Source organism: Telopea speciosissima, chromosome 7 (genome assembly GCF_018873765.1).
Source record: "Telopea speciosissima isolate NSW1024214 ecotype Mountain lineage chromosome 7, Tspe_v1, whole genome shotgun sequence".
Taxonomy (NCBI): domain Eukaryota; kingdom Viridiplantae; phylum Streptophyta; class Magnoliopsida; order Proteales; family Proteaceae; genus Telopea; species Telopea speciosissima.
This window is the reverse complement of record NC_057922.1, coordinates 30,177,326-30,192,188: the sequence shown is the minus strand read 5'-3', so window position 1 is coordinate 30,192,188 and position 14,863 is coordinate 30,177,326. Positions and strand designations below refer to the sequence as shown.

General features: G+C 40.6%; 1 protein-coding gene across 1 annotated transcript; it reads left to right on the top strand.

The window, feature by feature from the left end:
- The first annotated feature begins 3,815 nt into the window (after positions 1 to 3,815).
- On the top strand, positions 3,816 to 5,381 carry LOC122666803 (LRR receptor-like serine/threonine-protein kinase ERL1). Its single transcript, XM_043862874.1, has one exon. It carries the CDS (start codon positions 4,119 to 4,121, stop codon positions 5,331 to 5,333), a length of 1,215 nt encoding a protein of 404 aa, XP_043718809.1. The 5' UTR covers positions 3,816 to 4,118; the 3' UTR covers positions 5,334 to 5,381.
- Positions 5,382 to 14,863: the final 9,482 nt, after the last annotated feature.

Genomic DNA, 14,863 nt, shown 5'->3' with positions numbered 1-14,863 from the left:
AAAAAAAAATAGAGCAAATTACTTAGACCTCCCTGATCTTTTTGACAATTCAGTGAATCATCTCTGTCCTTCTGACAACTATTTAGATCTCTCTTATTTTTCAAACTAGACTTCACTTAGCACCAGGCCGTTAACAGTGTTAATAATTAACTTGATGTGACCAAAATACCCTTACTTACAAAACACAACAATAACACACCTTTTCCCTTTCTTCTTCCTCCTCTTCTTCTTCTTTTTCCTCCTGCAAACCTTGAACCCAGATGCTATGCAATAGCACTCTTCTCTCCAAAACCCACCTCCTCATCCTTCTCGTTTCGCTTCCACAGCTTCAGATGCCCTTCGGGGCAGGGGAGGTCCCCATGAATAGAGAAAAAGAAGATGAGTGTGGATTCCGTCCCTTTGAACTCCCATGGCCACATTGATGAGCAGATTTCTCAGCTATGCAGTGCAAGCCTTTGTCCAAGCAAGAGGTTCCCTTGTTGCCTTAGAGCGAATTAGATCACTTGTAGAACAATTCTAGGGCAACAAACCCACGATCTCATCAAATTTCACTCCCAGATCACTAGAGAAAACCCTAACTGAACCCAAATCCTAGATCACTAACAATGAAAGCAAAATGAACAAACAAAATCATGTTTCCAGGCGGAGACACTTAAATCCTCACATCAATTTTTTTTGTAACTTTGTAGGTTCTCTACGGTAATGCTATTATCTACCTGAAGACCATGGAGTTATTTGGTTATCTATATTAATTTTTTTTGTAACTTTGATCTGGCGGTACTGCTAATGTCTTGGTTGTCGATTCATTTTATTTTCCTTGGTACTCTCAATCTGGCTGCTACTGTTAATTAAAATTTAGGATTGTTATGGGCCTTCAGGTATGAACACTCGATCCTTGGTTGAAGACTGATCTGAGTTAATTTGTCTCATTGAAGAATCTCCACTGGCGGTACCCTGTTTTTGGGTATTTTTCTTCATATTTTCCTTCAGCAATTAATCTGAATCTGTCCATCAGATTCAGCTGTCCTTCCAGGGTTTTATTATAGCCCTTTGGAGGGTCCTTTGATCTGATTTTGGTGGCAACCTGCCCCTCAAATTGAAAGTAATTTGATATCACCCAAAATGTGAGTGTTTTATCTTCAGAATTGTTTTTTGTTCACTGGTTGCTGTACTCTTAATTAGATCAGTGTCATTCTGTGATGATTTCTTCTTCCTTTGGTTAATTACTTATACTCAGGCTTGGGGTTTAATTATATATTGGATCCTACAGTTTTCGGTGCCTTCTTGCGCGCGACTATGGAACTCATTGGAGGATCTCATTTCTCAACGATAGCTTGGATCAATGCTCCATCTGTGGTCGGAAAAGCTTAGAACTTGTTTCAGTTCCATTGTTGATAATTCAGATGGGTTTGCAGGAAAAATCCTTTCCTGGGATGCAACAGATTTTGTTTTAGATAAATCCTTTCTATTTGCAGGTTAGGGTTGAGTTGAGAGATTTTGGGAGGTAGAAGATGACGATGGTAGAGAGATAGAAAAATTTTAATATGTTTTAATTCTTAGGTGGAAGAGTGGGGATTGCGATCTGCGTGGATGGGGTTGCAGAGGGGTGGGAGCAAGTGGATTTGCAGGAGGAAGAAGAAAGGGAAAGAGTGTAAGGGCAATAAGGTAACTTTCTATAGGTAAAAAAATTATAATGATCAATTTTTTTAGTTTTTTCACATTTATCAGTTACCTATCGTTAAAAAACTAACGGACTGGGGTTAAGTGAAGCCCAGTTTTAAAAGTAAAGAAAGTCTCAGTAGTTGTCAGAAAGACAGGAGTGATTCACTGAATTGTCAGAAAAGTCAGGAGAGATCTAAGTAATTTGCTCAAAAAAATATTACAATCCTTTTCTGTTTTTGATCGAACAACACAAAAGGATAAATCAATCTTTCAAGCTGCAGAGTGCAGATAAACACAAGCACATTGCCCACCCAACCCATGTGAGACTAAAGCCCTCCCCCGCTGGGGGCAAAATTTTTTTTTTGTTTTTTTGTTATTAATAATAAAAGAAGAAAAAAATGAAATGAGTCTTCGCATGATTAAAAGTGAGGATATTATTAAGTCACTCAACTAGAACGTTGGTAGGTCTATAGGATAGGTGCAGTTGGTACATGTTGCTTCCTTTCATTTGTAAATTGTGTGTGAGGAGAGAGAGATGATAAATGGGCTCTCCCATTGTAGTCTGTGTGTGCTCCATCAAACCACGCAGTACAAGAGTGAAATCCCACTGGACTGCAGTCCAACCACTACGGCCGGACATGATCACATGATTGCATACTTTCATCCTCACATGGACGTATGAAAGATGGGCTGTGGGCAGCAATTACTAATTTACTATGATTCAATCTAGCCGTGGTTGCCTCATAATATATATATCACCTATGAGTCTATGACCATACATTATGATTCAATTACATACAGTTGTAGAGATTGAGACAACACCGCATCTCACACACACACACACACACACACACACACACACACACACACTGAGTCTATGACTATGGGGTAGACGGGTAGTGCGAACATGTATGAATTATTTGTTACGTCTTCTCGAAATGTCTTTAAGTTTCAGTATTTAATGTGCTCTCTCTCTCTCTCTCTCTCTCTCTCTAGTTTCTTTCTTATTCTTATTTATGCTTTACCCGTTTCAACTACCAATTCCCTCTTCTAATAACGACTCACTCAACCACCGTCCTATCTAACTGTTTTTTATCCATTCCTCTTTTTTGATGGACCATTGGGGTTACTCATGAGTGTCTTTATGTACGTCAATCGATCTGAATTTTTCGCTCAATTTAATTGATGCTGATAGATACTTGATCAATACGTTAAAAACTCTAAAATTGATAAAACACATTAAATCAAATATTTTAATTTATCCCATATTAACTGACACAATTTATCGCCCATTAGGCACATAATAGGTCCCCATCAAATTAAAGTCTCACATTCTTATTGATCATATAGTTAATCCGTTCTCATAAGCCAGACATGGATGATCCATAATTAGACTGACCATAATTGGGCAATAAACAGGCTATTCAGTCTATAAGCAGGTCGAGACCTGGCCCCAGTCCATTTATTACTAACCAACGGGTCTGGTATTGGGCTTTAACCGTTCGATTCCGAGCGAATCTACTTGTTCGTGCCAGCTTTTGACACCTCTACGTGTCTGTACGTTTGGCTTCCAGTCTCTGACTGGATGGATGGTGGTTGAACTGAATCCAGTCCCATTGCACTGACCTACCTTCTTCCACTCATCTATCTCCATTAATTTTCAGATCATACGATTCTGATAGTTTGTACAAGGTTTCAAGTCTATATAAGAGCTACATGGAATACTTATCACTCCAAGAAGGAACACACATGGCCAAGAAAGAGACCGTTGGTCGTATGAGACACTGTACAGGTGTATCCTTACATAACGACAGGTCACACAATATTCTTCTACCTTTACCTAGTTTCCCTAGCAAAACGACAACCGGAACCTCGAGTTGGTAACCGACAGCTGGCACCAATTCCATCTACCAAAACAACAAATGGTTACCGGCTGTTTCACTCTATCCCTGTCATCTGCAGCTTACGTGGTACCTGTTTTATGAGTTAGACATCCGAACCTCAGGTTCGGAATACCACCTAGGTTCGGAGAACCGTTTACTCTTCCGAACCTGATCCCGAGAGCCAAAAAAAAAAAAAAAAAAAAGAGTAAAAAAACCTAGCTAGAGAACTTGCTTTGTAGTTGCAGTCAGTCATTGCGTCTTCTCTGAAGAGGAAAAGTGGAGAAGATAGAGAGTGAGTGAAGAAGGAAGGATCAAAGCTAAACTGAAACTTACTCCTCAAGATATCTCCTGTCTCTTTCTGTCTCTCTGTCTACCCTTGTGGTCTTCCCCATTGATGCTGTCTTCGTCGGTTTCGCCATTAAAGCTCTCACGCCGTCCCGCACGGGAAATCTGTAGGTTGCCCCTCACGGAAAAGTTGCAGAAAATTTCATCCTGTACCATTTAAAACCCTTTTAATCTCGCATTCTCTGATCAGGTATACAAGGGTTTCTCATCTCTATCTGTTTGTAAGAAATGGAGGGGATGAAGAACACTAGCAAGCATCTTTTTGTCTCTGTAATTTTTTTGTTAGTTATGTTATACATTATTCCACTGGGCACATTCGCCATTTTAGACCCTCTGGATTTCCTGGCTTTGCAAACTATTCGTAAATCTCTGGATGACATGCCTGGTTCGAATTTCTTTTCCTCATGGGACTTCACCTCGGACCCCTGCAATTTCGCCGGTGTATTCTGCGAAGCGGACAAGGTAATCGCTTTGAACCTGGGAGATACCAGAGCTGGTTCTCCTGGTCTCAGCGGCCGAATCGACCCTGCAATCGGCAAGTTCTCAGCTCTCGCGGAGCTCTCCATTGTTCCTGGCAGAATCATGGGTTCTCTTCCACAAAATTTAACTCAGCTGAAGAACCTTCGGTTCCTCGCCATAAGCAAGAACTTCATTTCAGGCGAGATACCCGCTGCTCTCGCCGAACTCCGGAGCCTTCAAACCCTTGATCTTAGCTACAATCAACTCAGCGGCTGGATTCCACCGTCCATCGGAGAAATCCCTTCGCTGTCCAATGTAATTCTTGGTCACAACCACCTCACTGGTTCAGTCTCTTCCTTCACTTCCCAAACCCTAACCCGTCTCGATCTCAAGCACAACAACCTCACCGGTGCCATCTCACCTTCCTCTCTCCCACCGTCGCTTCAGTACCTCTCTCTTTCCGACAACCGGCTGAGTGGACCGGTAGACCGGCTATTGGGCCGACTCAACCAGTTAAATTACCTCGATCTTAGCTTGAACCGGTTTACTGGCAGCATTCCGGCCATTTTATTCACATTCCCGATCACGAACCTGCAGTTGCAGAGGAACTTCTTCGCCGGGCCGGTTAGACCACTGGATCAGGTTACAATCACGGCAGTCGATCTGAGCTACAACAGATTTTCCGGCGAGGTATCGCCATTGTTGTCGACGGTGCAGAACTTGTATCTGAACAATAACAGATTCACGGGACAGGTTCCCGGCAGCTTCGTAGATCGGTTGTTGTCCGCTGGGATACAGATATTATACCTACAGCATAACTACCTGACCGGAATCAAAATCAATCCGACGTCGGAGATTCCATTGAGCAGCTCTTTGTGTTTGCAGTATAACTGTATGGTGCCGCCGGTGCTGACCACTTGTCCTCTTAAGGCAGGTGACCAGAAGACGCGGCCGACGACTCAGTGTGCCGAGTGGAGGGGATAAAAGTGGGGGATAGTAGAGATGGTAAGGGTAAAAGTGGGAATCTAATTCTCTTTTCACTACAGTATTTTTTTATTTTATTTTTTAAGCTTTTCTTGGGTTTCATTTTTGTTGGGCTAAGCTTTGATTCATTTTATTTGTATTAGTAGTATCCCTATTATATGGATTGGGGATGGGTTGTTAATTGATTGATTATAGGATAGAAAGAGGAGAAACAAGGAAATAAAACTGGCTGTGGCCTGAGCTCCTGTTGAAATGTAGATAGTAACATGGCCATTGAAGGAGATTTTTTTCCCCTTTTGAATGAAGACTATTGGGATTAAAAATCTATTTGTATCAATAAGCTTTGCTTTGGATGGAATAGGTCATTTACGAAATTTAATATAAGGGGAGGTAAGTAATTATTCCATTAACCTAGTCCAATTTGTTGTGTCTTGGCAGCACGGTCTTGCCGGGCAGTTCAGTAGTAGAGGATCAGGATCTTGACATGGTTTGTCGATCGTGTATCGATCAGTGATTCTATTTAAGGGTAAATTTATCTAAAAATTATTATTTTTTTATTAAAATCGAAGACAAAATAGTTTGATATGACCTGATACAATACTAGATTACTATATTGGTATCGGTCAAGATTGATACAGATCTCACCAACATTTTTTAACTGTGCCATTGATTAGTGAATTTTTGTCACATTTATAATTTATGAAAAAAAATACCTCTATAAAATCATTGTCGAATTTTTAATACTCTCTTTCCTTTCTAACTATATGGATCTTTTATTGATAAAATCAATTTCTACACCCCAATTATATGGCAATGTGAGATTCCTTCTCACAAAATTTTCTATGGGAGTGAATGTAGTCATTCGTTTGACGCAACATTCAAACTAGCAGTAATAGTAGAAAATAATGTCCAAGTTGGAAAGCAGAGTATATAAAATGTCTTGAACAAACATTTTGTGGTGGAGTGTGGCCGGAGCTGCTCTTTATTGAGGCTTTCAATGGCTTGGGGGCTTTTTGGGGCTTATGCATGTGTAATGTGATAGCTTTTTGTTTTGGGTACCCTTTCGTTTTTTTTCTCCTTTTTTTTTCCTTTCTCGTGAGCTGTTGAGTTTTTAGAAGAGAATCCATACTTTCACGAACTCGGAGCTATGGGGAACCGAACACTATAGTTTGTACTGAATTAGAAAGGGATAAGACATTGCACATATTGGTGAGGGCTCATAATTACTAATTTAGATCTGCAGTAGTTAGTTTGTTTTGGCAACGTATTTGCGCTTCTCCAGTATTTAGTATTGTTGGAAAACTAGATTTTCTGACTTAACTCGCCTTTCAAAAAATGTGATGACTCAATCTGATCTAACCTAATCAAGAGGAGTCATGATTTTTTTTAATAAAATATTAAAATACTATTAAGTTTTAATATGTAATGAAAAAAATGAAAATATAAATAAGACTCAAGTAGAACAACAAAAATTTAATACTTAATGGGAAAGCAACACTCATATATATGGCATAATAATAACAAATGACGTTCATCATTCATATATTCACTTCAATGAATGACATTAACCATTCAGACTTGTTTAAATTACATATGAGAGAGCGAGAGAGAATTGAAAAAGCATGCCTTGGGAAGGCAAATTACTATTCATCAACTATACATATATACGGACTTGGGGAGAGTGAGAGAGTGAGTTGAATGCAAAGAAAATAAATTAGATTATTGGAATAAAGCTTTTGTGAGTTACAACAAAGAATTTAGGTTTTCAATTATGCTAACAATTATTATATTTATTGATTTATTTACTTATCAATTATGTAGTCAACAATGTTTTGTTAAAAAAATGAACAGATTTGATGAGTTTATGGTGATTCGGATAAAAAGGTTGAGTCTCATTTGACTGGGGTGTTTCATGGTTGAGTCTGGTCATTTTTCACACTGATCTAGTTTACATGACTATTGATCAGATTTTCTAAAATCTTGATTCGATTCAGGTGACTCGCTCGAATCAAAACCTGATTTTCCAACAATGGTATTTAGCCGGAGACTCGCAGGGGCCAAGGAGGGATGACACTAAAATTTTTTTATAAAACAAAAATGGATAAGAGATCTCTACGTACTTGATCGCATGATTTCTACACAAGCATCTGGGTCAATGGATGTGCACGCCAGAGTATCTACCCAGTGGGCAGAGGCGTCATCTCACCTTTGCACCAACCATTGCCTCAGAAATACTCTCTCTGCATTACCTACCGGATCATTATCTTTCCACCTCTGCTTGCCCCCCGCTGACTTTCGGACTTTCATAAACCAATGGCCGGTGGAGGCATCTGCAACCCTCACTGGTACGTGGTTCAACTGGACTTACTGTTGATTTTGATCTCTGGACTGGTATGGCATCTGGCACCACGCAAGGAAGGCAAATTCTAAATCCGGTGACTTTTCCTTTTCTTGATTGGTTTAAATTTTGTTGTGTTTTCCCTCTTTATTAGCCTGTTGTGTATCTCTGTGTCCACTTGTATGCTAAATTACCGTGCCTCACGAAGAACTTTTACACCCACCAGGAGATTTAAGTTTTAATACTGTGGTTTGTACATACACTTGCATTATGTTGATCCTTGCCTGCCTGGAACACTAGAGGCCGGTTTTAATAACAAATTTACTCATAAATGTTTAGATACTCATCTCTCTAAGCACCGTCCTGATATTTTATTCTTATGTGAAACTAAATGCTCCACTGTTTCTTCTGTTAAACCTGAGCCTCCTTTTTCCTCGTATCCAGATTTTGCAAGTTGAATTATCCATTCATTTTATCGCCGCTTAAAATCTTGGACCAGGGTGTTTATGAGATCTGGATTATATGTTTATATACTCCACTGCACCTTTCGATTCGGAATTCTTGTTGGGAGGATTTACATCGAGTCTTATCCCAGCTGAATTGTATGTTCTGCATTATTGGGGAACTTTAATGAAGTACTACATCAATCTGAAAAAATTGGGAGGAATTCCTTTCAAGCCTTTGGTATGTCCAAATTGCACATTGTAGACGTTGATTTTTTGTCACCCCCTAATTGGTGATGATGACAAAAGGATATGAACGATGGACGACGCACTCTCCCTCTTTTTAGACCCAAGATACCTGACCCATAAGATCAAGAACCATGCTGAGCACAAAATAGCCCATTTTACACCCACAAACAAGGAAAAATGGTACTGCGCTCTCACGGCGCCGTGGATTCTTCCCACGGTACAGTAGGTGCCTTCCCACGGCACCGTGGGGATGTGTACCGAATTTTCAAGGCGCCATGAGGGGGTGTGACATCAGCCTGCTGACATCACCCACGGCGTCGTGAAAAAGTCCCCCACGGCACCGTGGACGTGGATGACTTATCCGGCCAGGAGAGAGAAGGGGTCCCTCCCTATAAATAGGAGGGTCCCCTTCCACATTTCCTAAGGAATTTTGGGTGGAGAGACCCTCCCCAAGTGATTCCTAGCCTCTTTTCCTCCCTTTTCACCCTCATTTCTCCTCCTTCTCTCATGAGAGTGTGAGTGCTTGAAGTTTTCTTGTGACGGACAGATCCTTCGATTGTCCCTCTGAATATAGAGCGCTTTTGCTCCTTGGCGTTGTTATCCCATCTGTGCACGGATAACCATCAAAACTCCTTTATTACAGACGTTATTCTGTCTGTTTACCCCTCTCCAAATCATTTGAAAGAGCTGTTACTTTGTCGAGAAAGAATCGGCGTCAGTCCATTCGTCTATCTCCCCTGAGCCAGGGGAATACAACCATACAGGTATAATTACTGCGTTTTTGTTGATTCAGTGTAGTCCTTTCATATTTCACCGTTTTAGTCCGCATTTATCATATATGTAATATAGTTTATTATGCTTTAGTTCAATTCATAGCATCTGAATGTAGTTCATAATATCCCCCATCCCCGAAATAAAAGAGAGAACATTCGTCCTTATGTAGCATCTAACACAGAGAAACCGGCTTCGGTCGGGCGAGGTGGGTGCCTAACACCTTCCCATACTCGTAACTTGACCCCTTACCTGAACCTTTGGTAGGACTATATGGAGTCACGTAGCCCGATTCCGCTCAGAACGGATAGGGCTACACTTAATGGGTCCTAAGCCCTAACCCTAGGTGGCGACTTCACATTACATTAGCATATTTTAATGCATGATCCCAATCCCCTATTTATCAATATTATACATTGACAATATTATCCATATCCATGTACACACACACACCATACATCTCCCAAAACCCTATGTTGCCATATACCATAAGGGCTGAGGAAACCCTCGTCCCGAGGGACCACGGTACTTACAGTGGCGACTTCACTAGGGACTTGGTGGATAAATGTCCACCTGAGGTCAAACTCTCTAAATAGGTGCTATCAATAAATGACAGAATGTTCTCTCTAAACTTTTATAAAAAAAAAAAAAGAACAAAAAAAGAATAATAATAATAATAATAATAAAATTTATATGTATATATATATATATATATATATATATATATATATATATATATATATATATATAAAATGTACAAAACAAAAAGTAAATAAATAAATAAATAAATAAATAAATACAATAATATGTTTGTCTGGCTAACCGCATCATGTATAGTGCTCGAAGTGAAATCCAACGGCGAGGGTACTCCCTGTCGTGCCTTTACCCTCGGGGAGGTGAGGCACGTCATACTAAGTACTATGAGATCGGATGATAGTCGCTTCCTGTACCACTTTCTTGCACACATACACTACATGGGAACCCTTCTTATCCCTGTAGTTAGTCATTGGACCCCATGAGTAGTCATGGGTAATTCGTAGCTTCTGACCTTTGATATTTTCTGCGAGTTTAGAATCACCAGCAAGGGTATTCACTAGTGTGCTATGGGATGCTTTAGCCATTCAAAAAAGGCACTAGCATAATTACTCTGAGATTGAGTGACCTACTCTCCAGGTATATTAAAAGAACCACGTACCCGTAATTCGCAACCACGAGCGATAGGTATATCGGCTCACAAGGGTGACCTTTTTCTGTCCTATCAAGCCTACCCCTTACATGCATCATGTAGGAAAATAGACCATGTATGATTAGGGTGCGACACAAACTAACCCTTGTTAGTGTAAGAAGGACCGAGTTTAAGGTCACTTGATGATTAATCTGGCCTCAATATGAGACGCCGCCCAAAGTAAGGAATTTCATAGTCTCGCGATAGTCCCTCGAAGAAAGATGGGAGCCCACTCCCGTATGATGGATTTCGACATGTCCCTCGAAAATGGGGCACCTCTTATTGATTCAAGATATAATCATCAGGAACCTGAAACTCGGCTTTCTTCTTTGTTTATTTATTTTTCTTTTTTAAGAAATGTTTAGGCGACGATGGCATTTGAAGTATGGTCTCGAGAGAACTTCTACAATATCGAAGCTCCAATGACGACTTGATTACTTGAGCCAAATAAAATACAAAAAAATGATAAAAATAAAATAGCAAAAAAATGATAAAAATAAAATACCAAAAAAATGTTTAAAATAAAAAAATATTTTACATACTCAAGTAAATTCCTTGTGACCTAAAATAATTCTCTCGACTTATGTAAAGCACAATTCACATCAAAAGACTTTTTTAGCCGCGTGAGCCTGTTATGACAATAGGCTAACCCAAATTGGTTCGATCCAATCCAGAGGTGTTCGGACTTCCCCTTCTCCACCCAACATCGTGAGGCGTAGTTTGATCGAGGCTTTTCCCGATAGAATCACCATGGATTCGTTAGCGGTGATCCACCCAAGTACGGTTAGGTCGACAAATGGACCAATTACAGTGAGGTGGCGGAGAGATAAAGCAATTTATGGTGCAAATCTTGCAAACAGACGAGACATGTCCCAAGGAGGCACAATACCTACTTTCAGGGAGCCGGAGCATGCTCACCTATGACTCGCATGAGTAGTCCCTACAAGTGCCTAGGGTACCCACCAGAGTATGATGGAGGAAGAAGATGCCGTGATCAACGTAACTCGGGAGTATCCCGAGACTGAAAGGGAGCGTATGATGAGGAAGAAAGTTGAAAGGCTTGAAATTGCTGTCAAGGACACGGTTCACAAGGAGCCTGAAGATAACTTGGTGTTCTTCCCTGAAGGAAAGATACCCGAAGACTTCAAATGGAAATTGGATAAATTTGATGGTTCAGGTGACCCTAAAGCTCATCTCAAAATCTTTGCTACAGTGGCTAAATCTTGGGGCCTCACGGAAAATCAAATGGGGCAGACTTTTCTGTACTCGCTTGTTGGACCTGCTTTGCGATGGTTGACACGAGTTAGATCAAGCACAGACTCGGACTTGGTCAACGGTGGTGAGAGCCTTTACAAGCGTGCTCATACAACACTGAAGTGGATGTCACATGGAGAGAGTTGGAGACACTAAGGCAAGGCCCTACTGAAGGGTTCTACAATTTCATTATAAGGTTTAGAGAGAGAGCCGTAAAGATGTGGAATCGCCCGACAGAAGCAGAACAGGTGGAGATGATCCTGGAGAATCTGTACGGAGAATATCACGATTGCCTTTACTACCAACACCTCAAGACTTTTGAAGAGCTAATGGCCATAGGGAAGCGTATTGAAGACAAATTGCTCAGAAAGGCATATGGCCAGTATAGCCACACAATGCAATATCAGAGCCAAAATTCGGAGGCAAATATGACAAATTCAAGACAACGTGAGTTCACCGATTTGGGTGTGCCTAGGTCTCTTGCATATGCTGAATTGAAGAAACTGGGACTTCTGGCCACGGTTCCTCCGCGACCGGTCAGGGATCCTCCGCCATTTTGATATAATCCAGATCAATACTGTGACTATCACACCCAAGAGGGGCACCCCACTGATGAATGCATTGCACTCGGGCATGCTATCCAAGACCTGCTGGAAGCAGAAAAATTCAAGCCAAGGGCAAAACAACAGTCTGTTAATCAGACAATCAATGCCCTCGAAGAAGATTTAGAAGGGTTTGATCCCACCTCCTTGATCCAAGCTTTGCCAGTTCCTTTACAAGAGGCAGTGACAGGTCAAAAGTCTCCATCAATGATGTTCGCCCAGGATGTTTATGAATCCTCTCTTCCTTCAACAACTAATATGACCAAGCTGAATGGGTTTGAAGGCCATGAAGAGACCAAGGAAAAAGAGGTTTTGGCAGGATTGTAGTATTAGATTGACCTTTTACCTTTCCATCTCCAAGAACAGATCATGCATCAGGTCTTACAATCAAGGAGTGAAGATTGTCTGGATTTGTTTCATGAAATTACTCTCCTCAATCGTGGGAATGATGACCTTCGAGGACTTCCTGTCCATCCAGATTATCCTTTCTTCAATATCTTTGGGATAAGAGACCTCTACCAGTTGTCTACTGAAGCCCTTTGTTTCTTTTTGTACCTATGCGAAAGGTACGTGGTAGCATTCAGCTTTCGTGTTCCAGAATTGTTGACCTATATGAGCCAGGACGAATTGCATCCAGAATTTGTTCCTCCTCGGTCAAACACAATGAAATTTCTTCTTCGGTTTCAGACACAGACTCAATGGCTCTAGCAGTTATTCAGTTGTGCAAAATAGAATGTCCTCTATACCCTCCATAACCCTTATTGGATACAAGAGTCGCGAGAAGAACCAAATGCGAATCTGATCATGCGTCAACCTCACTGCACCTTTCATTTTGGTACAACATTTAATTTGGTGGGTTTCTTTAATAGAAGATACAGAAAAGATGATTGGGAGAAGATAAGGTTTCATTTGTGTGAGGTTAACAGAGTCCCTAAGGAGCAGATTCCTCCAAGTTTATGGGAAAATCCTTTTGATGCTACCACCAGTTTTAAAAGGGAATACTTCTCTTACATTGCCAGCCTGCAAAATGGTAGAATCGCCGAAGAAAGTTCTCCGTATTCATCCGATGGAACAGGAGCAAACACTGATTGAGGACATCACTGTCGCCCGAAGGCATTAAACTACGGTCATTAACTTGACGAGCATTAGTCTTGCTGACTGAAAATAGTTCCAGCACCCGGCTCTGGTTAGAAGGGCACTTTTTTTAGTACAAACTGCACAGTCCCGTGACAAAGTAGTGATAGTACTTCACTCTTGTGTAGACAGGATCGCACTGAAGATATCATCGGGTCTGCATCCCTTAGTTCTTTAGGTCTTTTCATTAAGTCAAACTTCCTTCTGTAAACTCATCCACCATGTATTTTTCATTAGCCATCAATGAATATGTTCTCTTGTCCATCTACTCATTCGCTTTCTTTTCTCTTTCATCCAAATAATAGTTTATGATGATCTCATGATTGCTAGTTTAAAAAAAAAAAAAAAAAAAATTACTACCCTTCTTTCCAATGTCAAAGTCTTGATGGTCAAAGATCTGGAGCTTTCCATACATTTGATCCCCTTCCAACGAGTCAGAAGCCTGGATGAAGATTTCATCTCATAAAGCCTATTAAGGGAGGCCCCCTTTGGCCGCTAGTCATCTCAAATAAACCCTGAGACAATAAAATCCGCTAGTCCCCCAGTTGTGCCTTAGCCGCTCCCTTTAAAAAAAAAAAAAAAAACTCACTTTGGCCATCCACACCTCATTATCCATATATCCTCTTGCTCATCAAAATGTCCCATTAGCTTCTAGGGTCTAACCGGAAGAGGTCTCTCGGTGAAGTAAGACGTCACAAGGGCAATACGTTTTCGAAGGATTTAAAAAAAAAAAAAAAAAAAAAAAAAAGAGTAGCTCCGTCTCCACAATCAAAATTGGGCCAATCTCAAAAAGAAAAAAATGAGAGTTCAAAAAAAAAAGAGAAAAAGGTTCAAAAAAAAAAAAAAAGAGAAGAGAGGATGCATTGGCTCAAGGCATTGCAAATAATTAGGAGCACTTAGACCATGGGGCAAAAATAGCCACTTTTCCTTCGGAGACAATATTGTCAAAATTATCAGGGTTAAAATTACCAAAGTCTTCAAATTGAGACACGAGAGGGATTGCCAAACTTCTTGATTGCATTATTGATAAAGAAGAAATTCTCCAACAAGTTCAGTTACCAAAATCTTGGTAAAGTTTTGGGAGCAGAAGTGTCGAGTCATGGTTAGTCCCTAGGGGCACATTTGAGCCTTTACCATCCTTTGGAACCCATTCCTAAGCCCCATTACAACCTAGTAAAGCCCTCCCGTGCCAAATGGTGATGAGACTCTCGTCTACAGCTTCGAGCTCACCTAGCTATGATGGAACTTAATCATCAAGGCTTTGACATTAAGGCATCTTTGTCCTAAACTACGTTCGACCTGATCCCTATTTGGGGTACGTAGGCAACTTGATGAAGTGGCAATCAAGTTTGGTCGTCCCCCATGTACAGTTTTTCATTCGTCCATGTACAACTTTTCACTTTTGCTCACTTGCATCATATCCTTCGTATTTCTACTTTTCCCCTTTTCCATTGGTATCCCTATCTCTTTGATGCGATCCGATGATGTGAAGAAAAAGAAGCATGTCTACCAAG